This window comes from Canis lupus, chromosome X, assembly GCF_011100685.1.
Source record: "Canis lupus familiaris isolate Mischka breed German Shepherd chromosome X, alternate assembly UU_Cfam_GSD_1.0, whole genome shotgun sequence".
NCBI lineage: Eukaryota > Metazoa > Chordata > Mammalia > Carnivora > Canidae > Canis > Canis lupus.
The window spans coordinates 15,432,159-15,453,325 of NC_049260.1; the positions used below are offsets into that span (position 1 = coordinate 15,432,159).

The 21,167-nt window shown below is 51.4% G+C and overlaps 1 protein-coding gene across 2 annotated transcripts in view; it reads right to left on the minus strand.

The window, feature by feature from the left end:
* Nucleotides 1–21,167, minus strand: part of MAP3K15 (mitogen-activated protein kinase kinase kinase 15) — a 124,296-nt gene that overhangs the window by 12,636 nt on the left and 90,493 nt on the right. The window contains exons 16-27 of one of the 2 annotated variants that reach the window (XM_038586990.1): nt 20,040–20,167; nt 18,011–18,141; nt 17,697–17,802; nt 9,976–10,133; nt 6,671–6,854; nt 5,847–6,006; nt 5,238–5,391; nt 4,323–4,508; nt 3,578–3,683; nt 2,508–2,733; nt 2,134–2,247; nt 861–973 (exon numbers count right to left, since the gene is read on the minus strand). In XM_038586990.1, coding sequence (XP_038442918.1) covers nt 2,244–2,247; nt 2,508–2,733; nt 3,578–3,683; nt 4,323–4,508; nt 5,238–5,391; nt 5,847–6,006; nt 6,671–6,854; nt 9,976–10,133; nt 17,697–17,802; nt 18,011–18,141; nt 20,040–20,167 — 1,543 coding nt within the window. In that variant the 3' untranslated portion in view covers nt 861–973; nt 2,134–2,243. The remainder of the gene's footprint in view (nt 1–860; nt 974–2,133; nt 2,248–2,507; nt 2,734–3,577; nt 3,684–4,322; nt 4,509–5,237; nt 5,392–5,846; nt 6,007–6,670; nt 6,855–9,975; nt 10,134–17,696; nt 17,803–18,010; nt 18,142–20,039; nt 20,168–21,167) is intronic. The other variant, XM_038586989.1, reaches the window with a different exon arrangement.

Consider the following 21,167-nt stretch of genomic DNA (forward strand, 5'->3'; position numbering starts at 1 on the left):
CCACAGGTAAGGGTGAGGTTACTTGCGAATCTGATATGCTTGCTATCTGTCTACCACCTTAAAAAAATAAAGATTTTATTTATTTATTCATGAGAGGCAGAGACACAGGCAGAGGGAGAAGCAGGCTCCATGCAGGGAGCCCGACGCGGGACTCCATCCCAGGACTCCAGGATCATGCCTGGAGTTGAAGGCAGACGCTTAACTGCTAAGCCACCCTGGCATCCCTCTATCTGCCACTTTAAATGCTTATTACAGTCTGTAAAATGCCTCTTGTAAGGAATCTCATCCTTAACTGCACTGGAAATCAAATGAGGAAATAGACTTCAGTCCTGAGATTTTGTGCCCGTGCTTATCCATCCCACATTCCAAGAGGTGCCTGCAGCTCTTTGCTAAGTGGCCTGAAGTGGATCAGGTTTAACTTGTGCAATAAATCTGCAATCACCCTTTTTAGGTATGTAAGGGCCGTGCCCTTTGACAGGCAGTCATGTAACCACTACTGTCATCAAGATGACAAATTTCTGTCACCCCCAGAAGTTCTTGCAGCCTTTTATAATCATTCTCCCCCCACCCCCAATTCTGATGTTTTCGGTCCCTAGAGTTTTGCCTTTAACAGAGTTTTGCATAAATATTCCATATTTAGGTGCTCATAGCATGTAGCCTTTTGAATCTGCCTTCACTGAGCATAATGCATTTGTGATTCATCCATGTTTTTGAATGTACCAGTGGTTTTCTGTTACTGAGGAGTATTCCAGAATATACTGGAGTACTTACTGCTTTACTAGAGAGTAACTGCAACTGTGGCAAGGCTGACTAGCCATTTTAAGTGGTCTCACACACAAAGCAAGTGGAAAATTTCTCACCATTAGATTTGAATTGTAACTGAAGATGATACAATTCCTGAGTTTTCCGCTCCAGGGTTTGCCGTAGAAGATTCTGGTACTCTCTTTCTTTCTGAACTAGGTGTTCCAAAAGTCTGGTTAAAAAAAATGCCATTATTCAGAGAGAGCCTAACACCATTCACACTGCCTGCTTTCAGCCTGGGCACCTTCCTTGTGTTCCCTGCCCTTGAAAACAAAGTCCGGCACTTGGCATTTTGTCTCAACGTGTATCACAAACCAGAAGATAACCTGAGGGTGAGCAGCATGCTCAGCCAGGAGGATCTGGTGAGGACAGCTTGTCTCCCTGAGTCCCATCAAGTGGCTGAAGCGAGCTCTTGGGCTCTTTCCTCTTCAGGGGAGGAAGCTTCTGACGCCAGTGGCAGGAGAGCGCCGGGAGGAAGGTGGCCTCAAGCAGAGGGAGCCCAGCACTGTGCTAAATGCTTCACAGGCACTGGTCTCACGTGCTCAAGACAGACCAGATGCCCCCAGGTAGCAGCACTCTGGGCAGGAGGTGCCGTCCTCCTGCTGTGTGCGCATGGCTGAGGCATCTCCAGGACACCGGGACAGGCGTGTGTGTCCACCATCCGCAGCTATGCCAGCTGCTGCGAGTGCTACTGAGACCGGAAGGTCACAGAAGGCCTATCATCAGTGCAGATGAAAAACCCTGAGCCCATATATAACAGTTTATATTTGATGATTATAAACCTTACCAGTAAAGATTTTAAGGAAGTGCCAAGTATCACTAGCAACTTTCACGTGTCATATTTTAAAAGCTTTCAAAATTTTGCCGCCACTACCTGTTAACTAAAACTGCATATCTCTCAAAAATGAGAGAACACTCTAGGTCTGTAAAAAATGATTAGATCTGCTTAAGGTCAAACTTCAGAGATCCCCAGAGTATATACAATGTTTCTTCCACAATACCTGTGGAATGCCAATACTTGGCACCACGTCTCCCTGTTAAATATTAATTGGCACTAGCAGTGATCATGTGGCAACAAGGCATAAGTCCACTGATGATGTGATTACCCAGAGTGAACAATCATTTTATTCATTTAACAAATATTTTTGAATGCCTACTATGTGCCAGGAAGTGAACAAAATAGACCAGCTCTCTTAGGGGGCCACCTCACGGCAATGCCAGGGTGCCCTGGCTGCGGAGGCAGTCCACGAGCACCTGCTGGGGAATCCTGATGCATCCCAGCAAGAGGCTCAAAGAGGAGAGGGCAAACTTAGGGTCAGGGTCATGGGCTACCTGTCCATCAGATGAAGCGCCAGCCAACCCTGGGCTTGGCTACTGCTGTGGGTGCAGGCTGCAGCCGCCCACCGCGGAGTCTGCTGGACCTGCAGGCCACGCCAGGGGCCTCATCTTTGTGAAAAGAAAGAAAAAGAATTTCCGAGGTGCTGCGGCCGTTAGCATGGCTGACTGCTGTGTGTGTGGCTGGTGGCAAGGCACCAGGACTCAGGGGTGCTGCCCTTAAAGGGAAGCGATCTCCCCCAGCTGAAGCTGAGAACACCCCCGCCCACCTCCTTGGGGAAGATGCTCTTCTGAGACCTGAGAGGGGACACTCAGCAAGTCTACCGATTCCCTGGCTGGCCCCAGTCATGGTACCCCCCCCCCCCCCCCACCTGTTGGTCTCCTGTCTGAGCTCGCCCAGCTGGAGGCTCAGGTGCTGGTGCTGGAGCTGCTGGGGCTGGGCCCCGGGGGCACCCGCGGACGTGGGGCTGCTCCTTCCATATGCCACACGCTCTCCACTTCGAGGCCCGTCTGCTGGGGGACGGTCCTCTTCTACCTCGTCCGTGTCCTTCTCCAGCCCTTCAGTCTCTGATGCAGGCTCAAAGTGGGCTCGGAGCTCTGCCAAAGGAAGAAGGCAGAGGATGGACCATGGTTAAGTGAGGCCAGGGCTTCGGGTCTCCTCTGGGCCTGCACACAAGACTGCTAGAAGCCATCAGGGACGTGGTGCTCCATCAGGGACAGCTGACTTTGTGAATGGGGACGGGACTCCTACTCCGTTCTCTGGAGAGGAGAGAGCACCCCCAGTTTACAGATGATGAAACTGAAGCTGAATGTTACATCAGCCAAGGACAGTTTTTAAAAAGGTACAACCAGGCTTCCAACGTGGCCTGCATTCTTTTACTAAAGAAAGGTGTCTGCACGGAGTGAGTGGGGCGTAATGAAGTCCTGGGGTCTACCAAGCTCCTCAGGAAAGCTGGCAGAAGCTGGGCAGGTGACATGACAGGGACGGAGCAAAGTCAAGAGAGGAAGTGGCCATGCCAACAAGCTGAGCACAGCCTCCCTTCCCGGGATGAAGTCCCCACAGGAGAGCGACCCTGGTGTTAAGCCGCTCTAGCATTTCACAAAAGCCGAAGATTTCCAGAGCTACCACATGAGGAGTCTGACAAGAGATGGAGCCATTAAACCAAGCTTTCAGTAGGCGTTCCTGAGTGTGGGAGAGGGGTGCTGCAGGACCCCCGTGCAGGTTCGGTGCTCCCTCTCAGATCCCAGGTTCTATGTGCGGTCTCCTCGGTTAGGCCAAGGGGGCACACAGCACGGCTCCAGGGGAAGGTCTTAGCATGTCCTGAGCTGCAGGGAAGTATACAGCCCAGATGGGAAAGAGAAGACGATTGTTGGGTGCAGAGGATACTTGTGATCTCTTCCACAGCCTGAGTCTGACCTTGACTGAAAAGGCGGCACTTACCGGGGATGAGAATGGTGACCGCGGCCTGCACCGCTCGACGGATTATGTTGTCCATCGCAAACATCCAGTGGGGCCTAATTAAGTGGTTCCTCAAAATTTTATTTACCTACAAATCACAGAAATCCCGATTTCTCAGCCAATGTACTTGCAAGCAATCGGAGTTCTTACTCATTCTAGACTACTTCTACTCTGAGGTAGAATGTCAGCCACGCTGCTCTGCATTTCCACCTGACTTGTTTCTTCTGGAAGGAGTCTTCCTGCAAGCTGCCCCGAGTTATGCTGGGTCTAGGGGATGCGCAGGGATGGGATCTCCCACACCGGGCCTCTTCACCGTTTATTCAAGGAGCGTTAACTGAGCACCTAGGAGAGGTCAGGCTCTTGGCTTGGGGGCATGGGACACAAAGCAGGACCAGACATGGTCACAGGCCTGGAGCAACTCACATCTGCACAGACATGTAAGCTGACATCTCATTCCCACTCAGCCAGCGGATGCCACTTGCACCCGAGTCCTGTGAGTCCTACCCTCCTGCTCTGAGGAGCCGAACACAACCAGCCCACTCACCCGCACTTGCATATTCGGTATGAAGAAGGAACTGCTGAAACTAGGGATTCGGGTGTAAGCAGCTTAGAAGAAACAGGGACCACGGGAGAAGATAGTACTTGAACTCCACAGTCTGGGTTGTGAGCCACTTCAGTGGGCTTCCTGCCTTCTAGCACATTCTCTAGAGCCACACAGAACACTTACAGCATCCTGAAATCCAAACAGTACCAGATGAATCTGATTGATGGATGAGCTGTCAAAGTCCAGGTCCACCTTTAGCTTAGATATCGTGGATGCCATCACTCTGTGTTCCGGGGAGCGGATGAACTCTCTCAGGATCCCAATTATTTGCTTGATGTGGACGACCGAGAGGTGCAAGTCTTCTGAACTCTGATTACCGACAGCCCCCCCCAAAAAATCACTTTTATTAAGTCAGGGAGGGAGAGGAAACTCAAGTAGTATGTGGACACCCCAGGTGAGAAGGGGTCAGCTTCTGGAATTTCTTCCATAGCTTTCCTTAGGTGGCCCCCTCTTCCCTGGGCGACACACACACCCCTGAAGCCCCCTGGGAACGGTTCCGCCCTCCTGCTGAAGCCCTCGGAAGGGCCCCGCCCCTGTCAGAAGGCACAGTTCACAGTACAGCAAGTGGCCTCTTCCTAAAAAGACCTTCCCGCTTCCAAAATAAGTTAAAATGCAACTATTTTGGTTCATAACCTTTCTCCCTACAGTGGCTGCTCTCCCAGCTTCTGAGGGCAACTCTGGGTCCCGCAGCGGGGGTCTCAAGACGGGGGACTAACGCGAGTGAAGGGCAAAGGCTGGGAGCCCCGAGCTTCGTGCTGCATTAGGCTTGTTCTCCGCCAGAGGGCGGCCCGGCTCCATCCACGCCCGGGTTCACCGCAGATCCGCAGATTCAGGCTTCAGGGGAGTCTTTTTTTTTTTTTTTTTTTCCTTCCCTCTTTATTTTCTTTTGTCTTGTTGGAAGAGGGAAGGATGTTGGGAAATACTTCTGGTAACTGGGCTAAGTTCCGGGGTGGCAGGGGCCTCGGTCCCGCTTGGCCTGTTGGGGCTCTGGACCCGCGTAGAGGGCGGGACTAGCGGCGCCCCCTCCGACCGCCCTACCTGGACCACGCACTCCTGCAGGTTGGAGGCCACCTGGTTCTGCTCCTCCCAGAGGATTTTGTACAGGATGGCGCGGCGCTCGCTGTCCTTGCGCAGCAGGAAGAATCCTGGGTCCCTGTCCTCCGGGGATGGGGCTGCGCTCTCGTCGGGCACGCTGCGGACGAACGCAGGCGCACATGGCTCGAGGAGCCACGCCTGACGGCGGGGAGGGGCTGGGGGGGCTCACCGCAGTCCCCACGGCAAGGTGAGACTGCAGGAGGCAGGCCGGTGGACAGAGGAGGGGTTTCCTCTAACCGGAGTACCAGTGTGTGTGTGGGGGGGGAATGTAGGGGGGGGAATGCGAGGGGGGAATAAGGGGCCGGTGGGAGGAGGGGCAGAGGGGACAGAGGGGGAGTGAGGAGGGGAGGAGGGTGGGGGCAGTGACTGCAGTGCACCTGCTGCCTCGCTGCCTCCCCGTTGCTCCCTGGCCTGACTGCTGGCCTACGGACGGTGCAGAGAGCTAGCAAAAGCCCCTGGCGGCTGTCTGGCTTTGACCTGGGAGGTATCTGGCCCCTGGTGGACACGAGTACCCCTCACAGGCCCACCGTGGGGGGGAGGGGTGGGCCGTACCTGAGCAGGTGGCCGAGCTGGTGCTGGGGTGCCTGGGCCTTCTCAAAGAACGCATCCAGCTGGGCATCAGAGTCCGGGGACACAGAGCCGTGCTCGCTGCTGCTGCTGCCCATGGGCTCCCCAGACGAAGGCAGGGCCAGGGCGGTGCCCCGGGTGTTCTCTGTGCGGGGACAGACCAGGAGGGGGGAGGGGATCTCAGATGGCCCCCCAGGCCAGGTGACCCACGCAGGGGCCCGCTAGGCCTGCGCTGCTCCACCGCAGCAGGCCCATCCGTCACCCAGGGGTCCCTGAGATGTAGGTTCCTCTTCAGCAGGTCCGAGAGAGGCCCAAGACCGTGTTTCTAACCAGCCCACAGGACCCGCTGACACAGCTGGCCACACTGGGGGCAAGATGCTGAGCCTCTCTGTCCTGACTCCATCCACACGGGGGGGGGGGGGTAAGGGGACAAATGGCTTCCTTTTCAGAGGCCACTTTTATGTCCTTCGCAGGTAGGACTCATTGCCCTAGAAGGGGTCACTTGGCTTCAGTGGCCTGTAGGGCAGCTGCCGCAGGCAAATCCCCTGATGTGCCCCCGCGAACCAAGGTCGGGGGCCGCACAGCGGAAAGGCCGGGCTCTGCCGTAGAGAAGACCCCAAAGCCCAGCCAGGGCACCTCTGGCCTCCCTCCCTGGCACAATCCCAAAGGAAAGACTTTAACAAGGAGGGTACCGCTGTCGCCTGGCAGGCTCCCTGTGCCTGTCAGGAAATCGAGGGCCGCCCGCTCGCTGAACAACAGAGGAGCCCAGGCCTCCAGCGCGGCACCCCAGCTATCCGGGTGCACCTCACCTGCCGGCTTGAAAGCAATTCGGTTCTTCTTGCCCTTGTTCACCTGCCTTAAGAAACCCTCTTTGAGCAGCTCGGCGGCAGTGGCACGTTTGTGGGGGTCAGGCTCAAAACAGGATAAAATGAAGGCTCTGGCATCAGTTGAAAGGGCTTCTGGAATCTCCGGGTGGATCTTAAACATCCCCACCTGCATTTGGGAGGTGATAGATGTGACGCTGAGGCCTCAGGCACACACCTTCCCTGCGAAGCTCCAACCCCCGCCATCCTTCAAGGGATTGGTGGATGAGATTATCATCGAGGACTCACCCGCCTGGCCTCTTGGGACCTGGCTTTGCCCAGTAGGTCTCAGAAAAAGTGGTATCACAGGAGTCTCAGAGCCTAAGCCTTAAGAGATCGTAGGGCCTCTGTCCTAGTCCTCTTGGGGCCCTGAGGGCACCAAGCGTGGAGGCTCAAGAGTTTGGGATTGGAGGCGAGAGAACACAAGTTACTAATCAAAGGACCCAAGGTTTCAGTTAAACAAGATGAATATATTCTAGGGGCATGTGGGTGGCTCAGGGGTTGAGCATCTGCCTTCTGGCTCAGGGCGTGATCCCGGGGTCCTGGGATTGAGTCCCGCATCAGGCTCCCCACATGGAGCCTGTTTCTCTCTCTGCCTCTCTGTATCTCTTATGAATAAATAAAATCTTAAAAAAAGATGAATACATTCTAGAGGTCTGTTCTCCAACACCACACCTACAGTCAGCAATCCTGTAGTATGCACTTCAAAGTTTGTTAAGGGGGCAGAGCTCATGTTAACTGTTCTTACCACCATCAGTTTTTAAGTCCAATTTTAAATTTTGAGAACACCAGATGCTGGATGGAATACAACCCCCAAGATGTGAAATGCAGGACACATGCCAGGTGGCACACCTCACCTGAGGGGCAGGGAGGGAAGGGCACTAGGGGCCCAGACAGAGATTCAGGACGAGCACCCCAAGAAGAAAGGAATGGCTTGCCTCCAGACTCTGAGAAAACAGAGAACAAATGTGGGCAGCACCTAGGCACCCTGCCAGTGCATTTTTTTTTAAAAGATTTTATTTTTTATTTATTTACTCATGAGAGACACACACAGAGAGAGAGAGAGGCAGAGGCGAAGACACAGGCAGAGGGAGAAACAGGCTCCATGCAGGGAGCCGATGTGGGACTCGATCCCGGGTCTGCAGGATCACACCCGGGGCCGAAGGCAGTGCTAAACCGCTGAGCCACCCGGGCTGCCCTAGTGCATTCTTTCTAAAGGTGCCTTGCTATTAACCACAGGACTCCCTGTATTAGCCCGCTAGGGTGCTGGCACCAAGTACCAGAAACTCGGTGCCTTACAACCATGGAAATTTATTCTCTCTCCGTGATGGCAATACTCCCTCTGAAACCGATGGGGAATCCTTCCTCGCCTCTTTCAGCTTCCAGTGGTGTAGACACATCACCCTCACCTTGGCCTTCATATCATCAGCCCCTGAAGTTTTGATCGGTACCACCAACTAGTCTCTATCCGGAGGCCTGGGGCGAAGCTGTGGGTAAGATCTTTCAAAACCCCAGCTGGCTGCATCATGGATCAACACTAGGGATGGGGGCGGTCACTGCTGTCCTCCAGCCCTGGTGTTCAGGGTCTTGTGGAGGTTGTGGGTACCAGAAGATACTTGTTGACTTGAGGGGTTGGCATCGGAGCTGCCTGATGGCGGCTGGGAGGGTGGGAAGCTCTGAGAACCTTCTGCGGGGCCCAGGCTGAGGGGAGTAGCCATGGCACCCGCAGCGCCAAGGACCTGGGCTGCGGAGAGGCCTCCACTCAGCCCGTGGGCAGAAAACTGCACCCACACCTGTTAGTTGTTTCGCTAGAGATTGAGCTGGAGTGTCCGGCAAGATGCAGGCTGCCAGGTCCCGGGGCAGACAGGCTGAGAGGCCACCACGCCCAGCAGAGAGGCAGGAAGGCCTCTGGATCCTGTTCTATCCGGCTGCCTCAGTGCACGGTGACCTCATGGCCATGAGCAGTGAACCCGCTCTCTTCCTTCTTAGCCTTGACTGAACAAAAATGCTCCATGGGAGGCCGGTGCTGCCAATGGACTCTTGAGGCCACAGCCTCTCTTCAACTTCTCCAAGCATACACAGGGCCAGAAGCCGCAGACCTGACCTTAGACACAGGGGCTGCCCCAGTGTCAGCCTCCCCTGGTGTGGCAAACGCATCCCTTCCCAAGGGAGCAGGCCCGGGAGGGTAAAATCCCCGCCCATAGTGGCCAGTCTTATGTGGGCCTCACCGCATGGGGTACCCTTCCTGTCAGCTCCGGGAGGGCTTTAGGCTGACAGAGTAGACATCGTCTGCTATGGTTTCTAAACCCAGTTAGAAACCTGCCCTCCAAAGACACAGACCTGCGGGGCCTCTGAGCCCTACCTAGTGTAAGGGCAAATACACATTCGAAGTAAGAGGCTTCTTCCTCCCTGGGGAAAAGGAGGGAAGAGATCCCCTCTCTTTTCTTAGAGCACTTACTTTAGAAAACGTCTAACTCCAAGTTCTTGGTCTCTTTGAGATGCATGTGAATCTCTTTTAATAAGCTGAATAAGCAGGCAGCCAGGGTGGCTCAGCGGTGTAGCACCCCCTTCAGCCCAGGGCCTAATCCTGGAGACCCAGGATCGATTCCCACGTCAGGCTCCCCACGGGGAGCCTGCTTTTCCCTCTGCCTGTTTCTCTGCCTCTCATGAATAAATAAATAAATAAAATCTTAAAAAAAATAAAGCTGAATAAGCCTCTTGCCAAGAATGTCTCAAGGACCTGGAGGCCAACTCCTCCTGGAAATGTCAACATCAAGGAGGATATGTCCCTATCTCCTAGTTTCGGTGGGAAGGGACGAGCCCAACTTCAGTAGTATCTTGCTCCAAAACTACCTCCTGTACTAAAGATGGAGTTTACTTTTCCTTTGAGTAAAGCCAATTAGCTAATGCAAATGGTCCTCCCAATTACCAGGTGCCCCCTGGACACACTAGAGTGACCAGTGACGCTATCCTGTCCATGCACGTGAGGCCTCATCACCATTTCCTTTGACAACACAGGTGTGAGGGGTGGTGGTACTGCTGGGCTCAACAGAAGGACAAGTTCTTTCTGTCTTTGCAGCCACTTAGTGGATGGCCTTGTGACATGCACCACATTCTGGTTTAATGCTTATTCAATAACAAAACTCTTTTCTTTCTCTTCCCCTTTGTGGAGAGGTTTCTAGAGTGGCAAATTTTCTTTCTGCTTATTATTTCCCCACCGCAAGCAACCTCAATCACCAAACAGGTCTTACTTTGAACATTGCTGCCTGTGGTTCACCGAGCTCATGGAACGGAGGCCTGCTGGTGGCCATCTCGATGATGGTGCAGCCCAGGGACCAGATATCAGCTGGGGCACCGTACCCGCGAGGTCCCTGATCGATAATCTCAGGTGCCATGTACTGCAGCGTGCCTATGGGGAAAAGATAAAGATCGTGGGCACCCTATTGCTCAAAAGTCTAAATGGACCATTAGGAAACAAGTGTGTGAACTTCAACCTCTCATTAAATTACAGATGGAGCCTCCTCTCAGGCTTACGTGATGTGGTTGCGTCCTTTCTCTCATCAGAGACCTGCAACATGTCTTCCTTTGATACTAGTCACGTGGAGAGAAGATCGCTCAGCTCCTCCAAGGATAAGTGGGCCCCGATCCAATACAATAAGCACACAGTAGGGCACACCAGATGCAGGGAAGCATTAGAGGTTAGAGATAGCGCCTGACCATTAGGAACTGCCTCGGGAGGAGATGGACAAGGTGACGACGCTGGGGGCCCCCAGGGGCAGTGGGACAATGGGGGTAAGCCTCAGAAGAGCGGGGTCCGAGAACACGGATGAAAAAGTGCTCGATTCTGCCTGAAGCCTGTTGAGAAAAGCTGTATCTGGATCAACTCGGTTCTCTGCGACATAGATTGCCAAGACAGGATCAGATACAGAGAGAGTTACTGGGGAGAAGTACTTGAGGGAGAACGGGGAGGGAGCAGGAGGGGCAGGGGGAGCGGTCACCCTCAGTGCCAATGCCACCCGTGGGAAAGGGGAAGAGGGGGGAAGAGGAACAGCCTAGAGACCACTTCACCCAGGCCACTGGGGAGTCTGACCACAAGCTGCTCCCTGGAGGAGTCCCACATTCTTCTAGTATCTCCGCCATGCTCAGTCACTGGCCAGGAGTGAGCAATCAAATTTTAGGTTTTTCCTGAAACTAAGGCTGAGGAAAGCAAGAGCAGAAGACCCCAGACGCTGGCAAAGTGGTTTATCGCAGGCCGAGAACTTGCAGATGATACGGGCCGAGCTGTGAAGAGAGGGCACTGATGCCCAGGGCAACTCAAATGCCTGTCTCAAGACCGTGGCCGGGGAGACTTGAAGAAATGAATTAAAATTTCTCTTAATTTTTAAAAATGCAAACGAATTTAAGGTCAAATATAAATCGGGTCGGGGCCGTGAGCTCCACAGATCAGTAGGGCGCAAGCGCTAGCTTTGGTTTTCGAGGCTGAAGGGCCGGGAGGGAAGTGTCTGGCCGCCTGCAGGCTCACAGCGCCTGCTCCTGCTGCGTGGTTAGGAAATCCCAGAGCCCCAGGACCGGAACCTCCAGTGACACAATCCCCCGCCCGGGCTTGCGCCGCCCGAATAATGAAGGGAGAGGCCTCGGCAGAGGACGTGCCTTCTAACTAGCTCCCGACCCGCTGATCATGGAAGCTCTAGGAGGCGGGGCCTGGCAGGACGCTGGGCCGGGAAGCGCGGCGCGGCTCGGCTTCGCCCGCAGCTCCCTGCAGGCTCCGTCACCAGGGGGCGCCAGAGCGTGCAGCGGCGCCCTGCCCCGCAAACCCACAGAACCAGGAGGGTGGGGTTACCTGCTCCCCGACATCTGCCGCTGTTCCTCTGCAGGAGCTTCCCCTTGGGCCCTCAATGGCTCCAGCAGCAGTGCTTGGCTCCAATTTCTAGCTTTTTTGGGGGTCCCTTCCTAGTTTCAGAACCAGCTGCATCTTGCCCCGCCCCGTTATCTGTTCCAGTCCAGTAACGCCCTCCCTGAAAGGTTTAAATTCTACCTTCCTGGTGCTCCCGCCAAGCCCAAGGGAGATAACTCAGTCCCAGTGAACAGTTATTTTTAAAGATTTTATTTATTTATTCCTGAGACACACACACACACACACACACACACACACACACACACACACACGGGGGCGGGGGGGGGGGCAGTGGGCAGAGACATAGGCAGAGGGAGAAGCAGGCCCCATGCAGGGAGCTGGATGTGGGACTGGATCTCGGGTCTCCAGGATCAGGCCCTGGGCTGAAGGCGGTGCTAAACTGCCGAACCACCAAGGCTGCCCAGGTTTTTGTTTTTAATTTATTTATGATAGTCACACAGAGAGAGAGAGAGAGAAAGAGAGGCAGAGACACAGGCAGAGGGAGAAGCAAGCTCCATGCACCGGGAGCCCAACGTGGGACTCGATCCCGGGTCTCCAGGATCGCACCCTGGGCCAAAGGCAGGCGTCAAACCACTGCGCCACCCAGGGATCCCCTGCCCAGGTTTATTTAAAGTAATCTCTATACCCAACGTGGGGCTGGAACTCACGGACCCCAAAATCAAGAGTTGCATACCCTTCCATCTGAGCCAGCCAGGTGCCCCTAAAAGTTAATTCTTAAAAGAGGAAGAGAATACGTTTTTACACAGTTATGCAACGTAGAAAATAGTGCCAAGCCAAACTGCAATGGTTTAATGACCCTGAGCGAGTAACTGTCCACTTCAGCACAACTGTTTCAAAACTGGAGGATAAACTCCCTACATAATGCTAAATTTGGAGATTTTTTTAAAAAGATTTATTTATTTATTTATTCATGAGAGAGAGAGAGAGAGAGGCAGAGACACAGGCAGACAGAGTAGCACGCTCCTCGCAGGAGCCGGATGTGGGACTTGATCCCCAGACCTGGGATCACGCCCTGAGCCAAAGGCAGACGCCCAACTGCTGAGCCACTCAAATGTCCCTGGAGATTTTCTTTATATGGAAACATACACAGAACATCACCTTTTATAAAGGCAAGGACTTAGTAATGACATCCATATTAGTTATTTATTGCTATGCAATAAATTACCCCAAATGTCAGCAGCTTAAAACAAGAGTTAGGATCTCACACAGCTTCTAAGGGTCAGAATCCAGGAATAGCTGGGTCGGGTGGATCCGGCCCAGAGTCTCTCATTAGGCTGTGGCTGGGGTATCTGTTGGACTGTAGTCGTCTGAAACCCAGAATGGAGCTGGAGGATCTACTTCCAAGCTGAGGTGGGGTTTGGAAAGAGGCTTCAGTTTCTCACCACATGGGATCTTCCAAAGGGCTGCTGAAGCCATGGCTTTCCCCAGAGCAAGTGACCCAAAGATAGCAAGCAAGAAGGATGCCACGCTGTCTTTTCTGACCTAATCTCCAGGTCACATACTGCCACTCGGCCTTCATCTGTTCATTAAAGTGAGTCACTAGGTCCAGCCCACATTCAAGGGGAGGGGATCACACAGGACTGGGAATGGCGGGAGGTGGGGGCCACGGCGGCCACCTTGAAGGTTGCTGGCCACAACGCCTGACTTCCCGTTAGTACACAACGGCTTACAAAACCTCTCCAGGTAGCGCTGTCTCCGTGACTCTCACAGCTCGGTAAGGTTTGGCAGAGGCACTATCTACTGTGATTTCCGTTTTATACATGAGGAAAAATGAGGTTCAGTGAAGGTAGGGGATATGCTCAAGCTAGCACTCAGGGCTTCTGTTTCCCATCTGGAGCTATTCACCATGACATCGCCGGCAGATGCAAGGAAGCTAGGAGGAGCACAAGTGAAGCAAATACTGCCTGAACAAAAGGGAACTTGATGCAAGGATTTCCAAAGCCGCAATGTGATTCGTTCCCATATAATTGGAAGGTGTAAAGCAATAAGAGAAAACCGGGTGCCCCGTTTTATTGACTACCATATTCACAGAAAAATCACCCACTCACAGTAAGCATCCTGTGGAGACCGATCCACACAACTACTTCAAATAGTCAAAGGACTGTCCCCAAGCCATGTGCATGCTGTGGGTGGACATCACACCCAAATGGCTTCTGTCGAGAAACTAAGTAAAGATGCAAGAAGGGGGTGGGGGAGGCATCTGAATAATGCAGAAATCCTGGGAAACTTGCTTGCCTTTAATCTGGCTCTCTTAAGGGCATCATATCCTTTCTAAACTGCATGTCCCCCAAGGTGTGCCCACACAAGTCACTCCATCAGCCAGCCAGGCAGCCATGACTCTCAGGTATCTACACCGGAGCAGGGGTGTGGAGTTCAGAACATGGTGACAGGACACCCGCAGGGACTGACCCAACCCCCCTGGGGACATGAAATGGATCGGGGGCTCCTCGACAATTGCCCAAGTAGGTTTTTCAAATTGTCGGTGAGGGAATTGCGTGACACAGGACAGTAACTTAGAAGTTCTGATTGATGTGCCAAGATAAAAGCCAGACACCAAGGCACAGGGTGAGAGACTGGCGATGGGGCCATGTTTCCAAGGGGGTTTCACACAACTGGTTACACACCTCGCAGGGCCCTAGCCCAGGGGTCTTCTACTCAGATCAAGGGGTGAAAAAGGTCGAGAAGAGAGACTGGAGGTGGGAGGTACTGAAAGCTCCTTCTTTAGACACTGCTGTGCCCAGTGCAGAGCTTGAAGTGGGGCTCCATCTCAGGACCCTAGACGATGACCTGAGCCCAAATCAAGAGTCGGATGCCCAACTGACTGAGCCAGCCAGGCACCCCTAGGGTCTTTTTAAAAGGAATCCTGCTCAAAGGCCATATCTCACGGCCTGAATCCCTCAGGAGAAAAAAAGGGAGGGTGGATACGATGTGAGGGATGGGGACAGCGGGCAGTCAGCTAAAGGACAGGTCTCTGCCCAGGACATGGGATTTGCATTCAGAAGGACCCAGCAGGAAAGCGTTGACGGTAACCATAAGCCAGTCCCCGAGCACACAAATGCAGGTTAGAACAGTACCAGTCAAGTGACAACCTTCTGTGTTCCCTTACCTCCCCTTCCTGCAGCTGGGGAGCCAGGAAGGAGGTGGGAGTGGGGGGCTAAAAGGTGACACTCCGGGCTGCCGGCTGCCAGACCCGCAGTGACAGGGTAAGAGCTCTGTCTCTGGAACGAGGACCAGAGTGTTGACAAGTATATTAGCAGGGCCCCTTTTAATTACCCAATTCAGACTGTTTGCTTCTCCAAGTGCCATTAAGACTTTCTCTCAGTTGTCTAAGGGTAGCTGGCAAGGTCTCGGGAAAGGACTCCTGCCCTGGACAGGATGCGGAGGGCAGTGGGAGATGAAGACGAGAGGACTTTTATGATTACAGCCTCTAAGTCTGACAGGTTCAACATGTTCGTTACCAACAGAAACTTGATCCTCTCAAAGCCTCCTGCCAGCCCTAATAACCTGGGACTTCTAAGTACAAAATTAGTATTTATTTTATTAACAAATATTCCCGTTGCACTTGCTGTGTGTCAGGTACTGGACAAAGCACTTTACCAGTATTAACTCATTTAATCCTCATAAAAACCCTCTGAGGTAGTACCAGGAGCATCTCCATTTTATTTCTGGAGAAACTATGTATGGCACAGAGAGGTGAAGTAACATGCTCAAAGTCACACAGCTAGCAAGCAGATGAACCAGAATTTGAACAAAAGGTGTTCACAGCCATAGACCGGAATAGAGTTCCTGTCCCAAGATCCACTCCTAGGCATCTACCCAAGAGGGATGAAAACTTAGGTCTGCACAAGGGCTTGTCTGTGACTGTCCATAGTAGAATTGTTCACAATAGTCAAAAAGTGGAAATAATCTAAGTGACCGGTAAATGGATAAGCATGGAATCCATACCATGGAATACCACTCAGCCAGAAAAGGACCGAAGTACTGATACATGGCACAGCATGGATGGCCCTGGAACAGGTGCAAAGTGAAAGCAGCTAGGTACACAGGACCACCGGCTCTTCCATTGCATGACATCTCCAGAGCAGGCTCATCTCTGCAGAGAGCACATCTGTGGCCACCTGGGGCTGGGGTGGGGACAGGGACCGCTGCAAGATGGCACAGGGACCTTTCTGGAGTGATAGAAAGCTTCAAAAACTGGACTGTGGCAAAGACTGCACAACTCAGAAAATGAGAAACCACCGGATCATGCACTTCAAACGGGTACATTTTCTACCCCAATAAAACTGTTAAAAAACAAAAACAAAAACAAAAACAAAAACAGAAGCAAAGACAGTTGACCCCAGCCATAATGGCCTTGCTCCCATTCTAGCTGGTTTACACCTACAGTGAAAACCCTTCAGAGGCACACAGGAGGGGAGGCTTCAGTGCCAGAAGTTGCCTTAGCCTCTGGCTTTTCCAGGCTCCAGACAGCCTCCGGGCATTTGCACGGAAAAGTCCCGCCACGTCCACAGGCATCCAAGCAGGGCTCTGCAGGAACCAGCTGAGAATTCTTTACAGAACAGCTCTGTGTTGCAAAGAGTAATGATATGCAGGGGAATTTCCTACCCCAAATGAGACCCCTTCTTTATCATCCCCCAAACACCCCTGCATTATTTTGCAATGCAAAATTCATGCCTCCTCAAGCCAATTACTTGGGAAAATGTGATATGCGATAATGGATTATACATGCATTTTCTTTGTGAATTTTTTTTCCTCCTTGGGGATGCTAATTACGAGATAAATTGTCAAAGGTTTGATGTTTTGAAATAACTCCTTGTCATATCAGAGACCCTCTTGCTACATACTGCCAAGCTAATTGGTGGCTTCCAGAGAGGAGGATATAAGTCATTTTCAATAGGGGTAATAAAAAAAGTGCCAATCATACATGCATAGACGCTCACATAGACATGTTGGTGCGTGTGTATTTATATCAGAAACAAAAAACGAAAATTCAACACACTCTTCCTTTGGGAGATGCCGGTGGGGTCCTTGGTGTAATATTTTTCCCATTTTGAGGTGCGTGCACCTCCCTGGTGTTACAATCGAGATGTCATTCCTGACTAATAAAAGTTCTCTTTAGATAGGGAATGTGTCTCCACCGTGGGCGTCCAGTGGTCAACATACAACAACACTCTTGTTGAAGACAAGTTTTTCAAAGCTGAGACATTATTCACTAAAGCCAAGGCCAAATCTGTCCACTCCACAGATCTGGTGCTCCGGGGATAGAGAACAGCCATGCTTCTTTTATACAGCTTACTTCAGAGCTATAATATTCTAAGCAGTGTTTAATTCCATCTAGCAGGATCTTTGTGGTCCTTTTATTATACCTTAGGGGACCAGAAACCTTTACTTATTCAGAATCAGTACTTTTTATTTCAAAGGACCAATTCCTTTAAGCAGGAATTTCAAAATGCCACAGGCAGCTTTTCGAACCTCATTCGACTCCCTGGTCTTGTAAATGGAAAGCTAGTTGGTCATTTCATGCCACCCTTTGAATCCAGTCCCTCTCAACACTTACGTGATTCTATCACTGACACAAGGAGAAGAAAAGCCGACCCCTCAAGCCCACCTACAACACCATATTCACCAGAACAATCAGCTTCCCTTGGAAACCTAACCGTTTCAAAGCACCATGGATCCGAATGCAGGAAGATAACAGGCTATTTTTAGGATAGACCAGTAAAGCACCCTCATGAGTTGTCTGAGGACTACTGTGATCCAGAATTATCCACCACGTTCACTTAAAAGAGATGCTATTTTGCTCATTGGTTAGAAACCCTCAGAAAAAACCTCAAGGAGAACACCACACCGAACCCAACCTTTGAAGACAGAGACGACAGTAAGGCAGTATCGTGGCCCCAAGCAGCTGGCTCAGAGCACCATGATGACAAAGTTCAAACCATCTGACGTTGGGGACCATGCACGGTCCAGTCTCATTACTGACCGGCCACACTGCGCCAAGGGGCTTAGGAGACACGACTCCAGCATGGCCACCCACCCCAGCCTTGGCCCGCTTACCAGTAAAAGTTTCAGTGCATGGATTCACTCCTGCGAGACGTTTGGAGGTTCCAAAATCAGAAATCTTCACCATGCCACTGTAGGTATTCACCAGAACGTTGTCACCCTTTGGAAAAGGAGCATCAAGGGCTTAAAGACAGATTTCAACAAGCGAGCATTAAACAGTTTTGGACCTTAAGAAACGGTCACAAGCTTCTAGCGCACTCTGGGGGCGGACGTGCTCAATTCTCTCCCTCCTTTGAGCCGATCAATCTGCAGACACCGCCAGCCCGAGTGGCACAAACGAAGCCTTGGCAGCTGAGACAAGCACATACCTTTATGTCTCTGTGAACGATCTGGTTTTCATGGAGATACTTAAGGCCTTCCAGGATCTGCCTGGTGTAGAACTTGATGGTGGGCTCCTTTATTGGCCCCCACTTTGATCGCAAAAGGGCAGAGAGGCTTCCTGGAAATGGACACAGCAGAAAACGGATCAGGGCAATGAAGATTCGATCGTTAAGACATGAAGCGAGGTGAGGTTCCTACCCCCACATCAGCCATCAGGGCAATGGCACGCGACTAAGTGCAGTCTCTCCTCTCTCTGCTGCCGGACTCCCGTACATGCAAGCCACGTGGCCAGAGAAGGCCCCGCACAGGGAGGGTAAACAGGAGCCTCCAGCGGGCTCTGGAAATCCACGGGGCTCCTTTTGGGTTTAGCTCTGGTAAGTGGCACAAAGTCAGGAGAGCACAATGATGCGCAAATGTCTTGGCCATTCTACTTGGGTTGAAGCACATTTTCTACCTGGCCCTGAACTCACAGAGGGACAGGACCAGAATGAGGGGCCATTTAGGGAGACAGAGACTAGGATCAGAGGAGGTTGGGTCTGTTCATCCTCAACAGGAGGAGCCCCTGCACCGGTCACAGGGCAGGACTGTCTTTAGGACCCTCGCCCTTATTATATGAAACATCGAACCATTGGGCCCGAAGAAAATCGACCTTCACTGTATTCTGACCATGTGTTCCAGGGGTCACTGTGCAGGCCCTCAGGCATCGGCCAGCCTTGGCTGGACACCTTACACAGTGCTAAAGGAACCCCGCTATGCCTCAATTTTTCCATCTGTCAAAGGGGATGTGCGCACGTTTCTCCAATTCTGCTGTCAGCCTTAAACCCTTGGAATGTCAATAGCCACTGATATTTTCTGCTAGACTAGGAGCAACTTGAGAGAAGAAGAAACTGTATTTTATCCTTAATGTAACCTTCAAGATCTAGCCTACTGCCCAGCTCTCAATACATAAAGTCAGCCTCTTGGTAGAATAGTAGGCTCTTAATAACTGTTGGTTAAAGGAATGAATACAGAATGTCTTTTTAAGATTAATTTATTTGAGAGAGAGTGCGAGCATGCGTGCATGAGCTGCGGGGACAGATGAAGAGGGAGAGAGAATCTCAAGCAGACTCTATGCTGAGCATGGAGCCTGATGTGGGGCTCGATCCCACGACCCCGAGATTATGACCGGAGCTGAAACTAAGAGTCGGATTCTTAACCAACTGCACCACCTAGGGGCCCCTGAATATAGATTTCTAATGGAAGTTTTTGTGTTTGTATTCAGATCATAATTATCATTGTTATTTTTTTAAATGAAAACCTATTGAGCTCTTGCTCTCTGCCAGGCACCATTTTAAAAGCTTTACATACAACCATCTCATTTAATCCATCCAACTACTCACTGAGCTAGGGTCCTTATGGCTCTAATAATTATTACAACGTCAATCATTAGAGTAATTATTATTACTCCAATTTTACAATTCATTTATTCCATCAGAAAACTGAGGGGGCATAGAGGTAAAGAATTTGTCTGAGGTCACACAGCTTGCAGACGGAGGGGCCAATTCAAGCTGGACACTCCGGCTCCAGATCAGAGAGGTACTCTACCTACGCACCGATGCCACCTGCATTTGGGAGATTTTGTGGATAAGGCCATGGTGTTTGATTTCACAGCAAACATGTTATTTTGCAGTGTCATTTTTAAAACTGCTGTCCCCTTGTCTCCAAACAGTCTTTAAACTCCTAGACTGTGAAGGCTTCAAGGTTGGAGACTATGCTTTATTCATCTGTCTCCAGTGCTCAGCTCAGCAGCTGGCACTCAGTAGATTCCTCAATGAATATTTGATGACTGAATTAAACCACAAACAGACTATTTATGTGACATTGAAAAGTTTGTATCCAACTCCTCTGAGAAACAAATGTTCTCCAACTTCTAAAAGGTCTGTCACTTTTTAAATGGCAAGATGGATGATGATGTTCACATTGTATTTTCATCAGTGGCTCTCAGTGTGTGAGACCAGAATATTAGTGATTACTCACCCCCAGGCACCTGCTCCATAAATATCTTAATGTAGCCGTCCTCAGAAACGGAGCCCAGGTACTGAACAATATTGCGGTGCTTAAGGTACTTGTGCAGGGCTATCTCCTCATGCAGAGGCTGTGAGTACCTAGTAAGAAAGGTAAAGCCAGCATCACCTGCCAGATCCCTGGGGCTCGGAGTCCACGCGGCACTGTGCCAAGAACCTGCCCTGCTGGCCATCCCTTCTTTCCAGAAATGGTCTTTCCCTTGGTTCTTATGAGAGTACTCAGGTTCCCATCTGTAAAACGGCACCATAATACCAGCCACACAGCGCTGCTGAAGGCCAAGGTGTGTCCTGTCTCAGGCACCCACTGGAGTGCCTGGCATATAGGAGGTACTCAATGAATGGCTGCTCTTGTTAGGGTCTGAACTCTCCAACTATCCTTTGCCTCTCTGAGCAGACCTTCTTCTTCTGCCTCGTATGAAGAGTGGTGTTCCAGAAGGTTCTGTCTTCAGCTACCTTCTAGTCTCATTCAGCAGACTCACTCTACACTATAGCAAGAGCTACCTAATGGACCTCTTAGCCCAGCATCTGGTTTCTTTTGTCTTTTCTCTTCTGGCTATGTTTGCTCTTCCTGAAACACATGCCTCATCAGATCACTTATTGTCATCAAGTCCACAGAAAGACCATACTGCTCACCATGGCACATGAGGAACTTCAAACTCAAGTCAGACTACATCTTTTGAAATGTTTGCCTCATTTGAAGAGTGTCTCCACCTCCATCCTACATTCAAGTCTCAACATAATTTGTTGTTCTCTGAATATACTCTGGGTTTGAACAGCTCTGTTCTTCCATCAGCATAGAATGCTCTAGCCTCCACTCTTCTGCAAGATGGAAGATGGACTCCTACTCATCCCTCAAAAACCAGCTCCAAGATGATTTATTTCCTCAAACTTACCACAACTCACCCAGGAAAAGTGATTCCTCTCCTCTATTGCACATACATTCTGTGCACCCCTCTCCTGTGGCACTTGTCACTGTGACCCCTAGGCAAGGTATCTGCATGCCTGACCAAACCAGGAGCACCCTGACATGAGGCCAGCATCCTAGGCACCTGTCAGTCCCAGTGCCCAACATCCTAAGTTC